The 23,513-nt window shown below is 45.5% G+C and overlaps 1 protein-coding gene across 1 annotated transcript; it reads left to right on the plus strand.

Moving 5' to 3' along the window:
- Positions 1 to 1,289: 1,289 nt before the first annotated feature.
- CCL27 (C-C motif chemokine ligand 27) lies at positions 1,290 to 21,709 on the plus strand. The gene is made up of 3 exons (XM_068272370.1): positions 1,290 to 1,518; positions 16,910 to 17,036; positions 20,485 to 21,709. Exons 1-3 carry the CDS (start codon positions 1,452 to 1,454, stop codon positions 20,576 to 20,578), a joined length of 288 nt encoding a protein of 95 aa, XP_068128471.1. The 5' UTR covers positions 1,290 to 1,451; the 3' UTR covers positions 20,579 to 21,709.
- Positions 21,710 to 23,513: the final 1,804 nt, after the last annotated feature.

Here is a 23,513-nt window from a genome sequence, read left to right on the forward strand (position 1 = left end):
CAGAGCTGGCCCTGTGGAGCAGGTGCCCAGCACATACAGAGCTGGCCCTGTGGAGCAGGTGCCCAGCACATACAGAGCTGGCCCTGTGAAGCAGGTGCCCAGCACATACAGAGCTGGCCCTGTGAAGCAGGTGCCCAGTACATACAGAGCTGGCCCTGTGGAGCAGGTGCCCAGCACATACAAGGCATGAACTATCTCCTAGCGATAGAGATAGTTCTCAGGGTCGGGAAGGCCAGGTCGGCAACACACAGACAAACAAAGTACAGGATCAGAAGACAGAGGCAGAATCAGGGGCTAGCGGAGGTTGGCAACGGAGTATCAGAAAGGCAAGGTGCAGAATCAGATATCAGGAGAGTAGTCAGACAGGCAGAAAGTCATAACAGATAATCACAATCAACCACTCAGCCAATCATGAGTCCTGCAGGAATCAGCTGACCTTCCTGATCAGCTGACACGTCCCCTGCTGGTATAAAGGTCCTGCATTCAGGCCCGCGCGAGCATAGCTCTCCATCTGCCAAGGTGCACAAACAGACCCAGCCACACCAAGCACACGCTGCTGCATGCAAACAGCCGCTTTGCTGTCAGGACATGCTGCGGCTTTTCCGCGATCCACCATACAACCAGACGCGTGCAAACCGCCGCGTAGGACACGGAGTCAGCCGCCTAGCTCTTGGCACACGCGGCGGCTTTCCGCGTTTCCGCACACATTGGACTGCAAAAGATCAATGAGATTATCCCTCCCCAGGGAGGATCCTCATTGGTTCACTGATGAACGATAGACCAATAATAATCTTCCCTTTTGCAATGAAATGGGGACCAGCTTCTGCCATGACTCTGATCTACATACCGACGAGTGTCTCCTGCAGTGGAGCCAAGCGATGGTGGCTGGCAGCAGTGGCGTCGAATGATGGCAGTGAGAGCAGACCGGGTGTTCAACCTAGTGGGAACCCAAGCTAAACTCAGAGGAAAGTGTTTGTTCAGTTAAATATAGCTGCAAAGAGCTTCATCATTCTCTATCCATGCTTCCCACTGCGTCTCTGTTTCTATTCAAGGACTGAAAGACATGAGAAGAGTTTCTCTGGAATTATTCAATTATATGGGACACCTGGGTGGAGTGAAGTTATGTGGGAGATAGTAAAAGTGAAAGAAGTGAGCCTCTTTATGAGAATCAGCATTCCTAAAATGACATTTATAAGCATGTTTATGTTGAGAAGCCTTTCATGTTCTGGGACTGAAGGTTCTTCTGTTAGCACGCCAGGTCTCTGATTAGCTATTCTTGTAAGAGTGACTTCAGACGTGGAGTTGGGTGAATTCTTCTCTCTTTTGCCTCGAGGGCTAAACGGCTCCTCTGGGTGGGACTTTTCCTCCTATTTATATATATATATATAAAGGGGATCAGATTTCTCCTCATCATTAGAAGAACAGCAGAGAATCTTCTCACATCCCGGACGATGTCCCCCCTGCGACTCCTCACCGCTGTGGCTCTCGCCGTGGTCATCATGGCCGCCGTCTGTCAGGGTAAGTCAAGTGGCTATAGAAGTTGTTTCGGAGGCAGCACTGCTTACACTGTAGTGGATTTTAACATACCGGCCCTCATTCAATTGACTTTTTCTCCTGAGGTGATTTTTTTTTTCACGCCTCTGTCCATAAAATGCCTTTTCAATCACCAGCCAGCAAGAAAACACTTTATAATAATTTTAAGCAGGGCATTTTCAGCTACTGGATAGTGTCATTTAATGGCTCTGCCTCTGACATTGGCTGCCAGGGTTCAAATCTTGGCTCTTCCTATTCAGTGACACTGCACTTACTCAGTAAGGAGTTCTTGGGCAAGACTCCTTACTCTGCTTCTGCCTACGGAGAGCGCTCCAGTGGCTGCCTTGCAAGTGCTTTGAGTCTGACAGGAGAAACAGCGCTGTACAAATGCTGGGATTATTATTACGACTTTTTGGTACTTTTTCAGTTGAAAAGAGCTGAAAATGTATTTTTAAGTGAGAAGAAAAAAACTTATCTCCCAGGAGAAAAAGTTATTTGAACAAGGGCCACTGGCCCATATGCAATATATTATTTTATTTCTCCTGAGTTTTCTCCTGAGTTTTCTCCTAGGTGATGGTTGAATTTGCAATAAAATGACAGTACTTTTGCACCTACGTTGTGTTACTTTTTAAAGAGACACTGAAGCGGAAAAAAAAAATATGATATAATGAATTGGTTGTGTACTATGAATAATTACTAGAGGATTAGCAGCAAAGAAAATATTCTCATATTTTTATTTTCAGGTATATAGTGTTTTTTCTAACATTGCATCATTCTCTAATATGTGCAGATTACACAACACTCAGCATTCAAAATGATTCTTTCAGAGCAGTCTGTGAACTAATGACCTCTCCTCTCGCAGAGGAAAAGTAAACAGTTGAGATAATACAAGTCAGAAAACAGCCCTCTCCAAGACTTTGAAAGTCATAGAGATTAATGGCTTTTTTGTATAGAGATAACAACTGGAGTTTCTTAACTCTTCCTGTACTGGAAACAATTAGACTGATGTATCTGATCTTAATGTTTTATTTCTTAGCTGTGCTACACATACAAATCATAATATCATCATTTTTTTTTCGCTTCAGTGTCTCTTTAAATTGAAATGTGCTGGAAAGGTATTTTAAATCAAAGATGAAAAATGATCTCCTAGGAGAACGCTCAGGTGAGAAAGTGACTTGCATATGGCCTGCTGTGTTTTGTATTCCCCTTTTTACCTGCTGGTTTTCTCCTACTGCATGCCAGATGACTTTTCAGTGATGTTTACTGCGCTGTATTACACAGACATACAGTACCAATGTTTTCTGTTTTTTTTTCAAGTGATTACTTTGTACCTCTGCCATGTGTCCTAAGGCAGCAGCTTCCTGGGGTTAAAGGACACCCGAGGCGGAAATAAGCTAATTAAATAAACGATTGTATCTATTCTCCTTCTCCTAAAAATGACTTTTTAATATATTCCACAGTTTTATTTTATGTTTAAAGTTTTAACTGTTCTATTGTTTTTGCTCAATGACACATTCGTTGAAGTATGCCAGAGCTAAAATCTATGAACTATTAAACCTTTTTATCTCTTTCCTGGTCTCAGAAGCCATTTTCTGCTAGGAAAGTGTTTTATAGTTGGAATTTGTTATCAGTGAGGGTCACACTGTAGTCACTTCCTGTCTGAGTCAGGACTGAGTCAGCCACTTACATACCTGATATTTAACTCTTCCAGGCAGAGAAAGAAAAAAAAGGAACACAGCCTAGTTATTTGTGTGCTAGGCACTGTACATACACACGTCTATCTCATCATGTCACATGTCACTTCGGGTATCCTTTAGGCCCCATTCACACTGCACGCGTTTCCAGCCGCGTTTTGGAAACGCGTGCAGGAGGCATAGAGTGCACTGTCTGATATTCACTTGCATGCGTTCCGGACCTGTGCGGTCCGGGAACGCATGCTGCACGCATTTTTTTGTAAAAACGCGTGTCTGTCCCATTCACTTTTCAGTGATGGGATCAGCCACGCAACGCACACAAACGCGGATGGTTCGTACGCGTTGCGTTCCGCATGCGTGGCCGGCCGCGTTTGTGATGTGAACGAGGCCTTATTGATAATAATTGGTCATTGCAAATTCAATTTGTGTACGCACCGCACACAAATTGAATTTGGATTGAACAATTATTATCAATTTTACCACTGGTAGTCAACCATCTGTTGGCCCTCATACTACATGGAGGCGGTAAAGTTGCCCAATCATTGACCAATCAAAATTGGATTGGAGTGATTAGTCCTTAGAATATGTGCATCCTCAGCACACCCAAATCAAATTGAGGGCCCGTTCACACTAGGGGCGTTTTCGGCCTTTTTTCAAGCACAGGCGATTTGAATGAATGTCTATGAGAAGGTTCATATCAGCGCGGTTCGTGTGCTGTGCGTTCAGATATAGGCAAAATGCAAAACGCTCGCAAAATTGCGCTGTGTAGCGATTGCGTTCGCGTTTTTAAGAATTAATACATACACCAGCGGTTCTGGATGCTTGTCTAGCTTACAGGGGCAAAAAGGGATAATTTGCATATTCAGTAGTGGTGCATTGTGGGTAAGCGCAAATGTTCACTTATAGCTGAATTATTGCAAATTTCCTTCTGTTTTAAGAAGGCAAGTTTCACCAAGCATTGCTTATTAGTAGGAGGGTTTTTCGGTCTCTTTTATCCCCCTATACACTCATAGTGGTTTGGGTCACCCCGAGCTGCTTGGTTACTCTGTTCTTTTCCAGGTCAAAGAGTTCACTTCCCGACTTGCGTCAGGGAATGAATTCAAAAAACGCTGGGGGAAAAGCACTTATAAAAGCACTTTTCACAAAAACACAACGCCCACCCAAGCGCCGGGAATACAATTAAAAAACAAACTCGTCAAAGAACGCCAAATGCGAACGGAATGCAATGTGAATGAGCCCTAAGAGCGTTTTTTTAAATCACTTTAAAAGCGCTAGTCCAATGTTGCTCTACGTGAGTCATCTCACACAAGCGATGAGCTTTGTTTCCGAACGCAAACACGGCTCCTGCACCATTTCCTGAGCGTTTGCGCTTCAATACAAAGTATAGGGAAATCACAAAGTGCTTGAAAAAGCGATTTGAAAAGCGATTTGCCCATCGCTTTTAAGATTAAATACATTGCATTTATTCAGTTCCAGGTCAAAGAGTTCCCTTCCTGAGCCAAGAAGAAAAAAAAACGGTTAGAAAAGCACTTACAAAGCGCAAATCGCTCTGAAAGCAAAGGGAAAATCGCTTTCAAGCTTGCGCTAGCGATTAGACTATGACTATGGTAGGATTAGAGTGTGAGCTCCTCTGAAGACAGTCAGTGACATGACTATGTACTCTGTAATGTGCTGCAGAAGATGTCAGTGCTATATAAATACATAATAATAATATGGTAGGACATTAGACTATGACTATGGTAGGATTAGATAGTGAGTTCCTCTGAGGACAGTCAGTGACATGACTGTGTACTCTGTAATGTGCTGCAGAAGATGTCAGTGCTATATAAATACATAATAATAATAATATGGTAGGACATTACACTATGACTATGGTAGGATTAGATTGTGAGTTCCTCTGAGGACAGTCAGTGACATGACTATGTACTCTGTAAAGTGCTGCAGAAGATGTCAGTGCTATATAAATACATAATAATAATATGGTAGGACATTAGACTATGACTATGGTAGGATTAGAGTGTGAGCTCCTCTGCGGACAGTCAGTGACATGACTATGTACTCTGTAAAGTGCTGCAGAAGATGTCAGTGCTATATAAATACATAATTATAATAATATGTTAGGACATTAGACTATGACTATGGTAGGATTAGATTGTGAGTTCCTCTGAGGACAGTCAGTGACATGACTATGTACTCTGTAAAGTGCTGCAGAAGATGTCAGTGCTATATAAATACATAATAATAATAATATGTTAGGACATTAGACTATGACTATGGTAGGATTAGATTGTGAGTTCCTCTGAGGACAGTCAGTGACATGACTATGTACTCTGTAAAGTGCTGCAGAAGATGTCAGTGCTATATAAATACATAATAATAATAATAATAATAATATGTTAGGACATTAGACTATGACTATGGTAGGATTAGATTGTGAGTTCCTCTGAGGACAGTCAGTGACATGACTATGTACTCTGTAATGTGCTGCAGGAGATGTCACTGCTACATCAATAAATAATAATAATAATAATAAGGTAGGACATTAGACTATGACTATGGTAGGATTGGATTGTGAGCTCCTCTGAGGACAGTCAGTGACATGACTATGTACTCTGTAATGTGCTGCAGGAGATGTCAGTGCTATATAAATACATAATAATAATATGGTAGGACATTAGACTATGGCTATGGTAGGATTAGATTGTGAGTTCCTCTGAGGACAGTCAGTGACATGACTATGTACTCTGTAAAGTGCTGCAGAAGATGTCAGTGCTATATAAATACATAATAATAATAATAATAATAATAATAATAATATGTTAGGACATTAGACTATGACTATGGTAGGATTAGATTGTGAGCTCCTCTGAGGACAGTCAGTGACATGACTATGTACTCTGTAATGTGCTGCAGAAGATGTCAGTGCTATATAAATACATAATAATAATATGGTTGGACATTAGACTATGACTATGGTAGGATTAGAGTGTGAGCTCCTCTGAGGACAGACAGTGACATGACTATGTACTCTGTAAAGTGCTGCAGAAGATGTCAGTGCTATATAAATACATAATAATAATATGTTAGGACATTAGACTATGACTATGGTAGGATTAGATTGTGAGCTCCTCTGAGGACAGTCAGTAACATGACTATGTACTCTGTAATGTGCTGCAGGAGATGTCAGTGCTATATAAATACATAATAATAATAATAATAATACGGTAGGACATTAGACTATGACTATGGTACGGATTATAGACAACTGTAGTGAGAGGTATATGGAGGCTGCCATATTTATTTCCTTTTAAACAATACCAGTTGCCTGGCTGTCCTGCTGATCTATTTGGCTGCAGTAGTCTTTGAATCACACCAGAAACAGGCAAGCGGCTAATCTTGTCAGATCTGACAACAATGTCAGAAACACCTGATCTGCTGCATGCTTGTTCAGGGTCTATGGCTAAAAGTATTAGAGGCAGAGGACCAGGAGGACTGCCAGGCAACTGGTATAGCTTTAAAGAAAATAAATATGGCAGCTTCCATATCCTTCTCGCTTCGGTTTTCCTTTAACTCATGTCCATTCTATCACTTTCTCTGGATCCATCTGAAAATGGCGCCTGTGAATAATGGCGCACGGTGTTGCTGTTAATCCGTTTGTCGCTTATCGCTATTTAACGTTAAAGCCTTATGGTTATTTAGCTCTGTTTATTTTATTGAAAATTAGCATTAACATTGTATCATTACTTATCATTTTAAAAAGCGGTGATATAAAAAGTATACGTAACCCTACTCTTACACAGAACCCTCTCTGTACCTATCCCTAACCCCTAGACCTGCCTGGTGGTGCCTAACCCTAACCACCCACCTGGTGGTGCCTAACCCTAAGACCCCCCTGGTGGGGCCTAACCCTAAGACCCCCCTGGTGGTGCCTAACCCTAAGACCCCCCTGGTGGTGCCTAACCCTAAGACCTCCCTGGTGGTGCCTAACCCTAAATCTCCCCTGGTGGTGCCTAACCTTAAGACCCATTGGTGGTGCCTAACTCTAAGACCCCCCTGGTGGTGCCTAACCCTAAATCTCCCCTGGTGGTGCCTAGCCCTAACCTTGACAGCGTTACATTAAATCCATTCACTGTTTTGCAGTTAAATAACGTCTGCAGTTTGGCTTATGTAGGGCGCTATTGATAAATAACGTTACTGTGCGCAATAACATCTGCTGTTTGGCATATGAACAGCACTATTGATAAATAACGTTACTGTGTGCCGTTTTTCTTTTTTCCCTGTGCGCCATTATTATGCAGTACTAACGATAAATAGCGATAAGCGTATCTTTTTAATGCGGCGCCATTTTTATGCATAGGCGCTGTGCGCCATTATTCACTGATCCGCTTACTCCAGCTTTCCCTCACACTGCCCAATCACAATGTAGGATGAAGAGCTATGATTTATTCCATGCTAGCACTCACATTATACACATGGACTTCATAGCAGTCTGGGATAGTGAATCTATACCTGTCTGGAATAGCTGCTTTTCCTGTTGTTTATTAATGGTCTAATCAGTGACAGGCTGGAAGGACCCCGTGGAAGGTGTTCCTTGTGCTGCCTGACCTCAGTGCCACCATTATTTCTCTTTATACTTTCTTCTGTCAGGGTTTCTCTAGTTCTTGCATGCATTCCTGACAGCACCTTTGTACCCCATCAGAGTTATCTTTAGAAATGAACCCAGGTAGGAGACAGGAAAACCTCTATGTCTGAGTTTGTGAGTGAGGACACAGAAGTAAATTAGCAAGACAATTAGCTCTCCCTGACAGGCAAGGCTTTTAACATTATCACAATGATGACTATATAAATGCCTAATTCTGACAGGTTCTTTAGCACCTCCCCCCCCCCCCCCCCAAAAAAAAAAAGTATCCAAGCTTTGCTTCCTATTCTCTAGTACCACAGAGTAGCATGTACCAGCTATCCAGTGCCCCAAAAGTGTTTACCCAGCTACCCCTTCTCCCAAAACTGCTCCCCAGCTCCCTAGTGTCCCCCATCAAAGTGCCAACCTTACCCCCTGTAATATCCCAGCCACCCTGTGCCCACCCCTTCCACGGGGTACTTCTCATAGGGCATAACAGCTTTGCAGAAGTCTTGTGGTAATTTTACTATTTGGCCACTAAATGTCGTCACCCCCCCCCCCCCCCCTCTCCCCAAACACACAGTTTTATTCCTCTTGTGTACTGAACAGTACACAGAGGAAGTTAGCTGTGCATGTTTAACTTTCTCTTTTGTCAATGACCACGGCATCTCTCAGGCACTTAGATCAGTGAATGGGAACTCTGTTAGGCAGGATGGCTTAAACAGTATGTGAGTATACGGTACCAATATTATAGACAGATAATGTCAGATGTATGCTGAGACAGTTAAGCTAAGTACACACATGCGATGATTGTCGCCCTTCAGGGATCGTCCGGAAACGATCACTCAGACGACAAGTCAGGGACCAATGCTGTACAGACGCCTCGCTAGCCTTCAGGCTAGCAATGCATTCTGTGGCTATGGAGGGGGGCTGAGGGACAACAATCGTGGTACAGCAGGGATACAATATGGTGGATCCTTAAGTGATGTCGGGCAGACGCTGTACACACAATAGGTGGGCGGACGTTCACCAGATCGTAGATCTTTATCGGCTGACTTTTATCTAATGTGTTTACCAGTTTGGTTTCAGTTTGCACTCAGCGCAGGAGGAAATCTGGGCCTGCCGGTGTTCATGTATTGGAAGGAAGGTGATAAATAATGAAATTTCTTTCAGCACATCAGCCTCAGGGGGGAGAAGTGACACCAAACTCGTGACTGAACGCAGGAAATCTGCCCAGACACATAATTCCCCACCTACATTCATCTCCAGGAATACCTGACAACCCTGCGCCCCCGGCAGCTGGCCGCAGCATGGAGTCACATGATACAGACTTCAGCTAAACCCACTGCAGAGAGCTGCACATCTCTCTCTGTCTCTCTACTCTAAGGCCTTAATTCACTAAGCTTTACCGAACACTTTATCGAACGTTTGACAATTTACCTCATGAGTAAAATCTAATTTTGAATTCACTAAGGTGTCAGATTTATCAAATGTTTTACCGATAAAATGTTCAATAAATCTATAACACTTTAGTGATGTCATGAGGTAAATTATCAAACGCTCGATATCAAACGTTCGATAAAGTGTTCGATAAAGCTTAGTGAATTGAGGCCCACGTGTTTACTATCATCTCTAGCATATACTGGCTGTCTAGTACAGGATGCCGATGACAGGCCGGCGCTACCATAGAGGCAAAGGAGGCAGCTGCCCCAGGGCCCCAGAGCTTGTAGGGGCCCCCAGTGGCTACAAGAGGAAAAAAAATTCAAATCGGCCTTATAGTTTTTGAGAAAATCGATTTTAAAGTTTCAAAGGAAAAAAAATACACATTTAAAAACCTGCCGACTTTAATGGTTAATAGCAAATCTACCTTAAATGCTAGAAACCCTAAATTTGCAGGATATGTTAAGGAGATCATTAGGAATAAGAGGAAAAAACAAATTTTCAAAAAGACCTTATAGTTTTTGAGAAAATCGACTTTAAAGTTTCAAAGGAAAAAAGTATTCTTTAAAATGCGGTAAATGTCACTTTTAGTAGCAAACCTAACGGTAGTGTAATTTTACATGCATCAAACGAAAGCGCAATAAATTTCCTGACAGGGTTTCCAGGGGATCTATACGCAGCCGCAGCGCTTTGGCCAGGGATTGCTATACAGCCGCAAAATGGCTGTATGAAGATCCCTGGCATTTTTTCCCATTTTCCCAATTTTTTTTTTTATATTGAGTGTGGGAATTTTTAAAAAAAATTATGTGGGGTCCCCCCTCCTAAAACTTTTTAACCCCTTGTCCCCCATGCAGACTGGGATAGCCAGAATGTGGAGCTCTGACCGATTGGGACTTCACACCCTGACTATACCAGCTGCAAAAAAGGTCCCCTAATGCCGATTTTTGTTCCGGGGTATCTGTTGGGGGGGGGCCCCCCAGGTTTATTTTGCCCTGGGGCCCCATTGTTGCTTAAACCGGCCCTGCTAATAAACACATATTTTAACCTAAAGGGGGGATAGATACTTTAAATTATACCTTTTATTATTGTTATTAAAAATGTATCAGCTACCAATATTGATTGAAATTCTTACAAGCAGAAGTATATAGCTCTACAAGCCTACATTCCTGTCTAGGCACATGAGATCAAACCCACAACTGTTTGCTAATGCTACTAGTTCTTCAAGGTGGCAGATGCGCTCAGGCCCGGATTTACATCACAGGAGCCTATAGGCACAGATGTCTCGGCACCCTAGACTCCGCCCTCCATGAACCTGCAAACCCCTTCCGAACCGAACTGCAAGTGTGCTGGCTGGCCCAGCTGTCACTTCTCCCTTAATTCCCTTGCCCATCATAGGTAGCTACAGTACAGGTGCCCCTTATCATTAGGTAGCAAGAGGAACCTCAGTATTAAGTAGCCATTGTCTGAAGGGAGATCTCATCAGTGTGACTCCTTGTGTCCCCCTTTGTGCCTCCTTCTGACCCTCTTGCCAGGTGGTAACAAGTGCTGTGCAGGGGGGGGGGGGGACACCATGATAAACTCTCCCTCCCCCCGCCAGATGGTGTGTCCCCAGGTGGTGAACTGGCTTTGGCCACAGCCCATAAGCTCACTTCTGCAGCCTGCAGAGTCTGTGGGTTCCAGCAGGCAGAGCAGGGCTACGGGAAAATGGCATCCAAAGCCCTGCACTGAAGACTATTTGTGTCTCCAGTGTAGGGCTTCGGCCTCCATTTTCCCATAGCCCTGCTCTGCCTGTCAGCGTGGGAGTTTTTGCAGCAGACTATTTGTGTCTCCAGTGTAGGGCTTCGGCCTCCATTTTCCCATAGCCCTGCTCTGCCTTTCAGCGCGGGAGTTTTTGCAGCAGACTATTTGTGTCTCCAGTGCAGGGCTTCGGCCTCCATTTTCCCATAGCCCTGCTCTGCCTGTCAGCGCAGGAGTTTTTGCAGCAGACTATTTGTGTCTCCAGTGCAGGGCTTCGGCCTCCATTTTCCCATAGCCCTGCTCTGCCTGTCAGCGTGGGAGTTTTTGCAGCAGACTATTTGTGTCTCCAGTGTAGGGCTTCGGCCTCCATTTTCCCATAGCCCTGCTCTGCCTTTCAGCGCGGGAGTTTTTGCAGCAGACTATTTGTGTCTCCAGTGCAGGGCTTCGGCCTCCATTTTCCCATAGCCCTGCTCTGCCTGTCAGCGCAGGAGTTTTTGCAGCAGACTATTTGTGTCTCCAGTGCAGGGCTTCGGCCTCCATTTTCCCGTAGCCCTGCTCTGCCTGTCAGTGCAGGAGTTTTTGCAGCAGACTATTTGTGTCTCCAGTGTAGGGCTTCGGCCTCCATTTTCCCATAGCCCTGCTCTGCCTGTCAGCGCGGGAGTTTTTGCAGCAGACTATTTGTGTCTCCAGTGCAGGGCTTTGGGTGCCATTTTCCCATAGCCCTGCTCTGCCTGTCAGCGTGGGAGTTTTTGCAGCAGACTATTTGTGTCTCCAGTGTAGGGCTTTGGCCTCCATTTTCCCATAGCCCTGCTCTGCCTTTCAGCGCGGGAGTTTTTGCAGCAGACTATTTGTGTCTCCAGTGCAGGGCTTCGGCCTCCATTTTCCCATAGCCCTGCTCTGCCTGTCAGCGCGGGAGTTTTTGCAGCAGACTATTTGTGTCTCCAGTGTAGGGCTTCGGCCTCCATTTTCCCATAGCCCTGCTCTGCCTTTCAGCACGGGAGTTTTTGCAGCAGACTATTTGTGTCTCCAGTGTAGGGCTTCGGCCTCCATTTTCCCATAGCCCTGCTCTGCCTTTCAGCACGGGAGTTTTTGCAGCAGACTATTTGTGTCTCCAGTGCAGGACTTTGGGTGCCATTTTCCCATAGCCCTGCTCTGCCTGTCAGCGCGGGAGTTTTTGCAGCAGACTATTTGTGTCTCCAGTGTAGGGCTTCGGCCTCCATTTTCCCATAGCCCTGCTCTGCCTGTCAGCGCGGGAGTTTTTGCAGCAGACTATTTGTGTCTCTAGTGCAGGGCTTTGGGTGCCATTTTCCCATAGCCCTGCTCTGCCTGTCAGCGCAGGAGTTTTTGCAGCAGACTATTTGTGTCTCTAGTGCAGGGCTTTGGGTGCCATTTTCCCATAGCCCTGCTCTGCCTGTCAGCGCAGGAGTTTTTGCAGCAGACTATTTGTGTCTCCAGTGCAGGGCTTCGGCCTCCATTTTCCCGTAGCCCTGCTCTGCCTGTCAGTGCGGGAGTTTTTGCAGCAGACTATTTGTGTCTCCAGTGTAGGGCTTCGGCCTCCATTTTCCCATAGCCCTGCTCTGCCTGTCAGCGCGGGAGTTTTTGCAGCAGACTATTTGTGTCTCCAGTGCAGGGCTTTGGGTGCCATTTTCCCATAGCCCTGCTCTGCCTGTCAGCGCGGGAGTTTTTGCAGCAGACTATTTGTGTCTCCAGTGCAGGGCTTTGGGTGCCATTTTCCCATAGCCCTGCTCTGCCTGTCAGCGCAGGAGTTTTTGCAGCAGACTATTTGTGTCTCCAGTGCAGGGCTTTGGGTGCCATTTTCCCATAGCCCTGCTCTGCCTGTCAGCGCAGGAGTTTTTGCAGCAGACTATTTGTGTCTCCAGTGCAGGGCTTCGGCCTCCATTTTCTCGTAGCCCTGCTCTGCCTGTCAGCGCGGGAGTTTTTGCAGCAGACTATTTGTGTCTCCAGTGTAGGGCTTCGGCCTCCATTTTCCCATAGCCCTGCTCTGCCTTTCAGCACGGGAGTTTTTGCAGCAGACTATTTGTGTCTCCAGTGCAGGGCTTTGGGTGCCATTTTCCCATAGCCCTGCTCTGCCTGTCAGCGCGGGAGTTTTTGCAGCAGACTATTTGTGTCTCCAGTGCAGGGCTTTGGGTGCCATTTTCCCATAGCCCTGCTCTGCCTGTCAGCGCAGGAGTTTTTGCAGCAGACTATTTGTGTCTCCAGTGCAGGGCTTTGGGTGCCATTTTCCCATAGCCCTGCTCTGCCTGTCAGCGCAGGAGTTTTTGCAGCAGACTATTTGTGTCTCCAGTGCAGGGCTTCGGCCTCCATTTTCTCGTAGCCCTGCTCTGCCTGTCAGCGCGGGAGTTTTTGCAGCAGACTATTTGTGTCTCCAGTGTAGGGCTTCGGCCTCCATTTTCCCATAGCCCTGCTCTGCCTTTCAGCACGGGAGTTTTTGCAGCAGACTATTTGTGTCTCCAGTGCAGGACTTTGGGTGCCATTTTCCCATAGCCCTGCTCTGCCTGTCAGCGCGGGAGTTTTTGCAGCAGACTATTTGTGTCTCCAGTGTAGGGCTTCGGCCTCCATTTTCCCATAGCCCTGCTCTGCCTGTCAGCGCAGGAGTTTTTGCAGCAGACTATTTGTGTCTCCAGTGCAGGGCTTTGGGTGCCATTTTCCCATAGCCCTGCTCTGCCTGTCAGCGCAGGAGTTTTTGCAGCAGACTATTTGTGTCTCCAGTGCAGGGCTTCGGCCTCCATTTTCCCGTAGCCCTGCTCTGCCTGTCAGCGCAGGAGTTTTTGCAGCAGACTATTTGTGTCTCCAGTGTAGGGCTTCGGCCTCCATTTTCCCATAGCCCTGCTCTGCCTGTCAGCGCGGGAGTTTTTGCAGCAGACTATTTGTGTCTCCAGTGCAGGGCTTTGGGTGCCATTTTCCCATAGCCCTGCTCTGCCTGTCAGCGCAGGAGTTTTTGCAGCAGACTATTTGTGTCTCCAGTGCAGGGCTTTGGGTGCCATTTTCCCATAGCCCTGCTCTGCCTGTCAGCGCATCAGTTTTTGCAGCAGACTATTTGTGTCTCCAGTGCAGGGCTTCGGCCTCCATTTTCTCGTAGCCCTGCTCTGCCTGTCAGCGCGGGAGTTTTTGCAGCAGACTATTTGTGTCTCCAGTGTAGGGCTTCGGCTTCAGCATGGGAGTTTTGCAGCCGGGAGTTGCTGCACGAAGATCATCGGGGGAGCTGCTGCGCGTCTGAGGGAGGCCGAGAGAGGAGTTCTGCAGGTGAGTAAATGTTTTTTTCCTTATAGGTGCAGGCAGGTATCAGGGCTGTTAGGAGAACCAATGGGAGGGGGGAGTGGGAGAGGAGCCCTGCCTATGTGTATTTTATAGTGAAACACTGCCCACATTACATGTATTTTCTAGTGAAACGCTGCCCGCATTGCGTATTTTCTGGTGAAACGCTGACGCATTACGATTATTTTCTGGTGAAACATTGCTGCATTACAATTATTTTCTTGTGAAACATTGCCGCATTATGCTTATTTTCTGGTGAAACATTGCCGCATTACAATTATTTTCTGGTGAAACGCTGCTGCATTACAATTATTTTCTGGTGAAACGCTGCTGCATTACAATTATTTTCTGGTGAAACGCTGCTGCATTTCAATTGTTTTCATTGGGGTGCCACAGGTTTTCTCGCCTGGAATGCCAAAATGTCTAGAGGCGCCCCTGCTATTTATCATTCATACTACACATACAATTCAGTATCTTATAAGTTTCAATTTACTTCAGGTTCACTTTAAAAAAAAAACAAAAACAATCACTTGTAACATTTCATATTTCCCTGATACTTTTTTTTAGAACTAAAACAAACTAACAAAAAAATACAGCAAAAAATGAACAAAAGTTGTTTCTCTAACCTGCTAGATATCTACCATCTCCCAGCCTCTGTGTTAAACAGAACTGAACTCAGAGTTTATTATAAAGATTATTACTATTGTTTATGTGTAAAAAGACTGCGACACCAGAGGAGGAGGAGCAAATCAGCGCTGTCGCTAGCAGGGCCGGATTTGTATTCTTTACAGCCCAAGGCCGCTGTCACCAGCAGCCCCCCTTCAGTATAGGTAGCCAGATGACCCCTTCCATCTAGTATAGGTAGCCTGATGACCTCCCCCAGTATAGGTAGCCAAATCACCCCTCCCCTTTCCTTCCAGTATAGGTAGCCAGATGACTCCCTTAATCCCTCCTTCCCCCCCCCCCCCCTTTTCAGTATAGGTAGCCAGCTCCCCTTCACACCGCAGCAGCCATCAATTAATTTCCCCACTTGTCTCCAGTGCAGAAGCTTCCTTTCTGCCTCCCATGCTGCCCAAGAGGGCAAAGTGACTGCTGCTAGCAGTGCTAGCCTGATCTCCCTGCATTGCAGCATTTGCAAGCTTGCAAATGCTGCAACAGTTTAGCCTGCTGCTTTGGTGCCCTTGCTTCTGTGGTGCCCTAGGCCATGGCCTAGGTGGCCTTGGCTTAAATCTGGCCCTGGTTGCTAGTGATGAGCACAAATTTAGTATAATCATAATTTTGCATTGTAATTCGCAATTTCAATGCAAAATCATAATACTAAATTTTGGGAAAAATCGTAATTAATTTTGTTTATTCAAGTAATTAGGAGCCATCATTTCGCAATTTTGCGTAATTTTCACATAGTTTTGTGCCGACTTTAGCGGTTAATAGCAAAGCCCCAGTACATGCCACTGTCACCAAAAGACCTTGTAGTGTTTGGAAAAATCAATTTATAAAACATCTATTCTTTGCATATTTAAAAAAAAAAAAAAACACTACAAAGCCTTTTTGAAAAAATATTTTTTAACCTTATTCCATTTCCCACCTTTCCCCTTAACATACGAAGCACTTTTGGTGATGATAGCATGTGTGGGGACATTGCTATTAAAGGATATGTCCAAGGTCCCTAAAAAACAAAAACCCACTTACCTGGGGCTTCCTCCAGCCCCAGGCAGCCGTCCTGTGCCCTCGCCGCACCTCCGGTGGCTCCTGGTCTTCTCCGCTGCAGATGCCGACCTCGTCAAATCGGCATCCGGGTAGGCTTCTTCTGCACTCCAGCGTGCGGCTCACGTGGTCACGCTGATGTAATCCGGACTGTACATCCCGGGATGATTGGGAGGCATGCAGACAAAATGGCAATTCTGAGAACTAGCGTATCTGCTGTCACCCTGCACAGCACATCGGATGTAGTTGTAGACCTGACCCTGTAGCTGTACATGAAAAATAAAGGGGCACTACAGCGAAAAACTGTAAAATTTAAAATATGTGCAAACATATACAAATAAGAAGTACGTTTTTTCCAGAGTAAAATGAGCCATAAATTAATTTTCTCCTATAATAGTGTCACCTACAGTAGATAGTAGAAATCTGACAGAAGGGACAGGTTTTGGACTAGTCCATCTCTTCATAGGGGATTCTCAGCAAGGCTTTTATTCTTTAGGAAGATATTCCCTAAAAAGGATTTAGACAATGATGCCGGCCGGCTTCCCTGCTCCCTACACAGTTTTTTGGCAGTTGGACAGAGCAACTGCCATTCACTAACTGCTTTTGAAAATAAATATATCCCTGAGAATCCCCTATAAAGAGATGGACTAGTCCAAAACCTGTCGCTTCTGTCAGATTTCTACTACCTACTGTAAGTGACAGCAACATAGGAGAAGAGTAATTTATGGCTCATTTTACTCTGGAAAAAACGTACTTCTTATTTGTACATGTTTGCACATATTTTAAATGTTACCGATTTTCGCTGTAGTGCCCCTTTAAGCACACAATTGACACTGGTTTACTTGCAGGCACCAAGTATGACAGTGATGCCCACACACTTATGTATGCTGGTTTTTTGTCTCTGCAGGGATGCCAACCCATTCCGTTTCCTGCTGCACCAAACTGGCCAAAAACTTCCCAAAGAACCTGCTGAAGCAAGTTACCAAGGTCCGATTCCAGAAGAAGGACGGAGTCTGCAACCTGCGGGCCATTGTGTGAGTGCTCATCAGGGGGTGCCAACTATGGGCGGGGGCGGTGGGAGTGTTGAGTGCTAATATGGGGGTGCCAACTATGGAGGGGGGGAGTGTTGAGTGCTAATGAGGGGGTGCCAACTATGGGGGAGGGGCATAGATCGTTATCTGCTTGAACTTTGCACACAGATTCCACATTTGATCAGACCTCTGCACAGTTCTGTTTCCTTTTCAGCCCAGCAAATTCCACACAAGATGTCGCTTAAAGAGGAGCTGTTAGGTATAGGGTTTTAGAGAAACCCTATACCTAACACATATATCAGTAGCTAAATATTGGCTGTACTTACATTACATATGCATTTCACTGTCCACGTTTGTACTTCACATAATTTTTATATAGTATTTGCAGAGAATGATGCTCCTGACAGCTCATGGCAGCTTCCATGTTTGTCTGTCTCCTATGAAGCCAATTGTGATGTCATATCCTCCCTGCTTCCTGATGATTCCACTCACAAAAAAGATCCTAATGGTTCATGATCCGGACAACACTACTGTGCAGTGAATATTAATTAGCCATGTGGCTAGGAACAATAGCGGACTCATGCAGTATACTCTGCCCTGTGATTTTTCACTGCTGTGAGCTGGGCTGCATTACAAGCTGCTGTAATATGAGCCTGTAACTTCTCACTAGCAACCGAGGGGAGGACCCAAGGTGGGGAGAAGCAGCCCCAGAATGCTTTGCAGTATGTTTTGCGGCCTCTCGTCCTTTTAAGAGCTTGGGAATAACAGCCTTGCTGTTCAGCACACATCAAAAGTAAGAGAGATTTTTAACTTGAGTATTGCCTTTTTGGCTTCTTTCTAAGGAGAATAGAGGTTTAAATTAGCTTTTGCAGCCTGACAGTTACTCTTTAATTATTTTCCGGATGTATATCTGGCTTCCTTAATAAATCACCATTGAGTGGAAGTAGTGATTTAGTAGAAGACCAAACTTTTTCCATTTCTAATTTTTAAAGGACAACTGAAGTAAGAAGGATATGGAGGCTGCCATATTGATTTCCTTCTAAACAATACCAGTTGCCTGGCAGCCCTGCTGATCTATTTGGCTGCAGTAGTGTCTAAATAACGCCAGAAACAAGCATGCAGCTAATCTTGTCAGATCTGACAATAATGTCAGAAACACCTGATCTGCTGCATGCTTGTTCAGGGGCTATGGCTAAAAGTATTAGAGGCAGAGGATCAGCAGGAAAGCCAGGCAACTGGTATTGCTTAAAAAAGAAATAAATATGGCAGTCTCCATATCCTTCTCGCTACAGTTATCCTTCAAAGCAGTTTTAAACTGAACCTGAGGTGAGAGTGATATGGAGGGTTGTTTCCTTTCAAACAATACAAGTTGCCTGGCTGTCCTTCGCATTTATTTGGCTGCAGTAGTGTCTGAATCACACACCTGAACAAGCATGCAGCTAATCTTGTCAGATCTGACAATCTTGCCAGAAACATCTTATCTGCTGCATGCTTGTTCAGGGTCTATTGGCTAAAAGTATTAGAGGCAGAGGATCAGCGGGATAGCCAGGGAACTGGTATTGCTTAAAAGGAATCAAGATGGCAGCCTCCATATAACCCTCAACTCGGGTACACTTTAAAGCAAATGTAAAGCCAGCTAAAAAAGTTAGACACTCACCTATGGAGAGGGAAAAGTCTAGATCCTATCGAGTCTTCCCGTTACTCTCTCTGTGCTCTCGTTATACCGCCGTCCCACATTGAAATTCAATGCCTTCAGAGGTCCTTACAAAGTCTCAGAAGTCTTCACATCCCTGAGAGCTTCTGAAGACGGATTGCACCCATACTGTGCATGCACAAGCCTGGACCTGAAAGTGGGCAGTATGGATCTGCTCTTCTAGGAGAGTACTCAGGACTAGAGATGGCCCGAACGGTTCCCAGCGAACTTCCGGTGGTTCGCGATCGCGGAGAACCGCAAACTTTTCCGGAAGTTCGGTTCGCCCCCATAGTGCACCATTAGGATCAACTTTGACCCTCTTCATCACAGTCAGCAGGCTACTCTATCTCCTGGAGCCACTCCCCCCTTATAAAAGGCAGGCAGTGCCGGCCATTACACTCACTCGTGTGCCTGCAGTAATTAGATAAGGGACAGCTGCTGCAGACTCTCTCATAGGGAAAGCTTAGTTAGGTTCTTGTAGGCTTGTTAGCTTGCTCCTTGCTGATTCTTATTGCTAAAAAAGCACCCCTCAACAGCTCTTTTGAGAGCTAATCTTGTTCTTCTGATCTATTTTTTTCTTCTGTGGGCTCTATTCATAAAAAAGTTGTTGCGAGAAAACTCCTGGAGGGAAAATACCGCAGCGGTATTTTACACTTCTGGGTGGTCATTCAAAGAAATCTTGAAAGCTGCGATGCAAGAGCGGAGATCTCCCGCTGAAAGCTGGCGGTAAGCTGTCGGAAGGCATGCGGAAACACTTCAGCCGGCAGAGTCCCTCCGTGCACTGCTCTCTCTGGGAGGTCTGTCCCATTCACTTGTATGTAATCCGCAAAATCAGAGGAAGCGGTATTTCCCGTCCACATACCGCTTCCTCTAATCTTTATGAATGGCCATTTTGTTACTTTTTTCTAGATAAATCTAGAAAAACACTGCAGAAGGCGGAAATTTCTCGCTCTGCTGGGGGATTGTAGATTTTCATGCGGGAACAGCTTTTTTGAATGCCCACTTTGCTAAATGGTCAGGAAAGTCCGCTGTTTTGAGCGGAAAACTTGCGGTAAGGTTTTATGAATAGAGCCCTGTGTGTCCCACTGACACTTGTGTTGCATAGACAGCCTTGCTAATTTATACTGTGTGTGTGCCACTGCCAGGCCCAGCACATTCAGTGACTACCTGTGTGTGTGACAGGTGCACATTGTAATACCCATTACTGCATTTACCTACCTACCTGTTGTTCACAGTGCACCCACCTACCTACGTGAGCTGAGTGCACGCAGTGTCACTGTGCCTGTCCACTACCTGTCTGTGTGTGACAGGTGCACATTGTAATACCCAGTACTGCATATACCTACCTACCTGTTGTTCACAGTGCACCCACCTACCTACGTGAGCTGAGTGCACGCAGTGTCACTGTGCCTGTCCACTACCTGTCTGTGTGTGACAGGTGCACATTGTAATACCCAGTACTGCATATACCTACCTACCTGTTGTTCACAGTGCACCCACCTACCTACGTGAGCTGAGCGCACGCAGTGTCACTGTGCCTGTCCACTACCTGTCTGTGTGTGACAGGTGCACATTGTAATACCCAGTACTGCATATACCTACCTACCTGTTGTTCACAGTGCACCTACCTACCTACGTGAGATCTGAGATTGCTTGTATCTTTCTGACAGTGAATAGTAAATGTTGACATTGGCTAGAATGTATTTACACCAAAGCATTCCTGTGTGTAATGGTGACGGACTTCTCTCTCCCCTCCAGGCTGTATATCGGGAACCAGCAGAAATGTGTGGACCCCCAGAACAAAACTGTGCAGACCTGGATAAAGAAGAATCGTCCCGCTAAACACCTGTGATACCGATATCAGCTGACAGGTGGCGTCCGACTGCCCCTCCGTCCCTCTGCGCATCACATGCTGCACGCATCTGGGCACCGAGCATACATTAACAGTGCACTGACTTTACGCTGTGTACCCGGGCCGTTATATATACTGAACTCTGACATCGCTCACTACTGTCCCTCTTCTGGAGTCCCTCTTTCTCCCCACGTGTCCCTCTTTCACGACTGATGTACAGATCTATGTAAATATGTATTTTTCTACTGAAAAATGTGTTTGACTGTAAACTTTATTCCCATCGTTTACATTGATATATTTCTTATTTTGAAATGTTAAAATTAAGAAAAACGAATGATGATAGAAGGAACCAGTGTGTTTTGAATGATAAAACAACATATTTTGGTTCCGAGGGGTGGTGGGGCGTGGTTAGAGGTATGGTGGGGGCGTGGTTAGAGGTGTGGCAGGGCAGTGTCTTAAACTGTCCTTCTTTCTTATCTCAAAAAGTTGGAAAGTATGCTCTGAGTATTCATTAGTACCGCCCTATCCCAATCCTTTTACCTTTACATTAGGGATGATCAATGAGATGCACATTTTCCAAAATTATGCAAACTTTTATGCAAATGTATGCAGTTCGAAACCGGACCAATCAATTTAAACCCAGGTTTAAATTGATTGGTCAATTTTCAAGCTGCATGCATTTGCATAAATTTGCATCAACTCTGAACAATTTGCATATGCGTGATCATCCCTACTTTACATACTGGCTGCTGGACGCACATTAGGGATAGGTCATGAATCACTGAACAATCACACTGTCTATGTATATGCATGGTCTTGGTCTACTGACTCTCATATAAGCTAGGAACCACACAGGACAGATGTCATATTAAGCTGTGATGTATTGTGATAGTGAAAGAATCTATTCTGCACTCTTTATAGGAAATGCGACCCTGTGATTGTACATTACACACATGATGGGCGGAGCCTGGCCCAGGCCGCCTCCCCTCAGAATCTCGCATGTGTACAGCCGTCCCATCAGGGTCGTTTTTCTTATGCATATGATCGCAGATCTGCCTTAATAATCATCGCACAACGTTTTTGTTCATTGCGCATGTTTACTTGTTTGTAATAAATATATTTAATAATATACCTGGTGGCTGGCTCCTACCTCAGCCCCTCAGCTCCTTCATAATATGTCACTGAACATGGGTTTGCTTTTGTTTTTTCAAAGTGAATATTTTTCAAAAGGGTCACTCCACCTAAAAGTTAAAAAAAAAAAAAAAAAAAAAAAAAAAAAACTTGGAAAACAAGTGGAGGGTTTTTTTTTAATTCCCTCATGATGACTTCATAAGGTGCACAGAGCTGGGAAGTTAGGCCTCTTTTCCACGAACTGTTGAGCTGTGTGCTCAGCAAGAAGTTACCATGTAGCAGCGAGCAGTTACTAGGCAGCAGTGAGCAGTTACCAGGCAGCAGTGAGCAGTTACCAGGCAGCAGTGAGCTGTTGTGAGAGTTTGAGAGGCATTTCACTGCCTATCAACAGTCTGTGGAAAAGAGGCCTGGTAACTGCTCACTGCTGTGCCTGGTAACTGCTTGCTGCTGCCTGGTAAATGCTTGCTGAGCACACAGTTAAACTGTCCATGGAAAATAGCCCTTATGGCCCTTCTGTTTTTAGAAAGGCAAACTTTTGTATTACATAGCATTTTAGGCCTCCTTTCCACGGACTGTTGAACTGTGTGCTCAGCAAGCAGTTGTCAGGCTGCAGTGAGCAGTTACTAGGCAACAACAAGCAGTTAACAGGCAGCAGTGAGCCATTGTGAGAGTTTGAGAGGCATTTCACTGCTTACCAACAGTCCGTGGAAAGGAGGCCTTAGTGAGAGGGCTATTTGATCTTTCAGCTCCTTACACTCCTGAGAGTTCTGGTCCATAATGAGCTTGATGGGCAATCTGTAAGGCCTGTTTTCCACAAACTGTTGAGCTGTGTGCTAAGCAAGCAGTTACCAGGCAGCAGCGGGCAGTTACCAGGCAGCAGTGAGCAGTTACCAGGCAGCAGTGAGTAGTTACCAGGCAGCTGTGAGCAGTTGTGAGAGTTTGAGAGGCAGGGCCGGGCCGAGGCATAGGCTGGAGAGGCTCCAGCCTCAGGGCGCAGTGTAGGAGGGGGCGCACAATTCATTCAGCTGTCATTCCTAATTGTGTTTGAAGCAGAAAGAAATAAGAAAAGGGGATACATAGCAGTGACTGCAAGCCAGATAACTAGAGATTAAGGTGTTGGGGAGGTTGTGGGCCCTGTGGCACCTCTTAGTCTAATAGCAATCAGTGTGTGACGGCTGGGGTGGGAGGGATGGGCCTCTTAGTGTAATAGCAATCAGTGTGTGACGGCTGGGGTGGGAGGGATGGGGGAGGGGCCTCTTAGTCTAATAGCAATCAGTGTGTGATGGCTGGGGCGGAGGTATGGAGGGGCGCACTTTGGTGTCTAAGCCTTGGGTGCTGGAGGACCTTGTCCCAGCTCTGTTGAGAGGCATTTCACTGCCCATCAACAGTTCGTGGAGAAGAGGCCTAACTTTGTTCCTTAAAGTAATACAGTAAAGTTTTCTCATTATGTGGTGATTATTCCACTCAGACAAAGGGACAGGAAAGTATAAAACGTGTCACAGATGGCAGAGAACAATGACAAGCAGTATTCTCTCTCTCTCTTGTCTGTATAATCGCAGCTGTTTGATGATTTGGAGAATGCTGTGGCATTTGTGTGTCAGAGGAGGACAGAGCAGGGCGCGGCCGCTGATAATGCAGTCAGACATTACAGGCGACGGAGATAGGGACATTTTTCAGCTGACAAAGCTTCTGAGGGATATCTCGTCTGCAGGGGCTGCGTCTTATTCCATCCTCTTCTGATATCTCCGTCATCTGAGTCTGCAGAGCGATCGCCTGCTGCCACTCGCTGCCTCATCGACCCTCA

Source organism: Hyperolius riggenbachi, chromosome 1 (genome assembly GCF_040937935.1).
Source record: "Hyperolius riggenbachi isolate aHypRig1 chromosome 1, aHypRig1.pri, whole genome shotgun sequence".
NCBI lineage: Eukaryota > Metazoa > Chordata > Amphibia > Anura > Hyperoliidae > Hyperolius > Hyperolius riggenbachi.

Bases quoted from the DNA above. Each gene is read 5' to 3' on its own strand.
- CCL27 (XM_068272370.1), top strand. From the start codon at position 1,452: ATGTCCCCCCTGCGACTCCTCACCGCTGTGGCTCTCGCCGTGGTCATC. The intron at 1,519-16,909 runs GTAAGTCAAGTG...TTGTCTCTGCAG, and splicing joins CATGGCCGCCGTCTGTCAGG to GGATGCCAACCCATTCCGTT. The intron at 17,037-20,484 runs GTGAGTGCTCAT...TCTCCCCTCCAG, and splicing joins TGCAACCTGCGGGCCATTGT to GCTGTATATCGGGAACCAGC.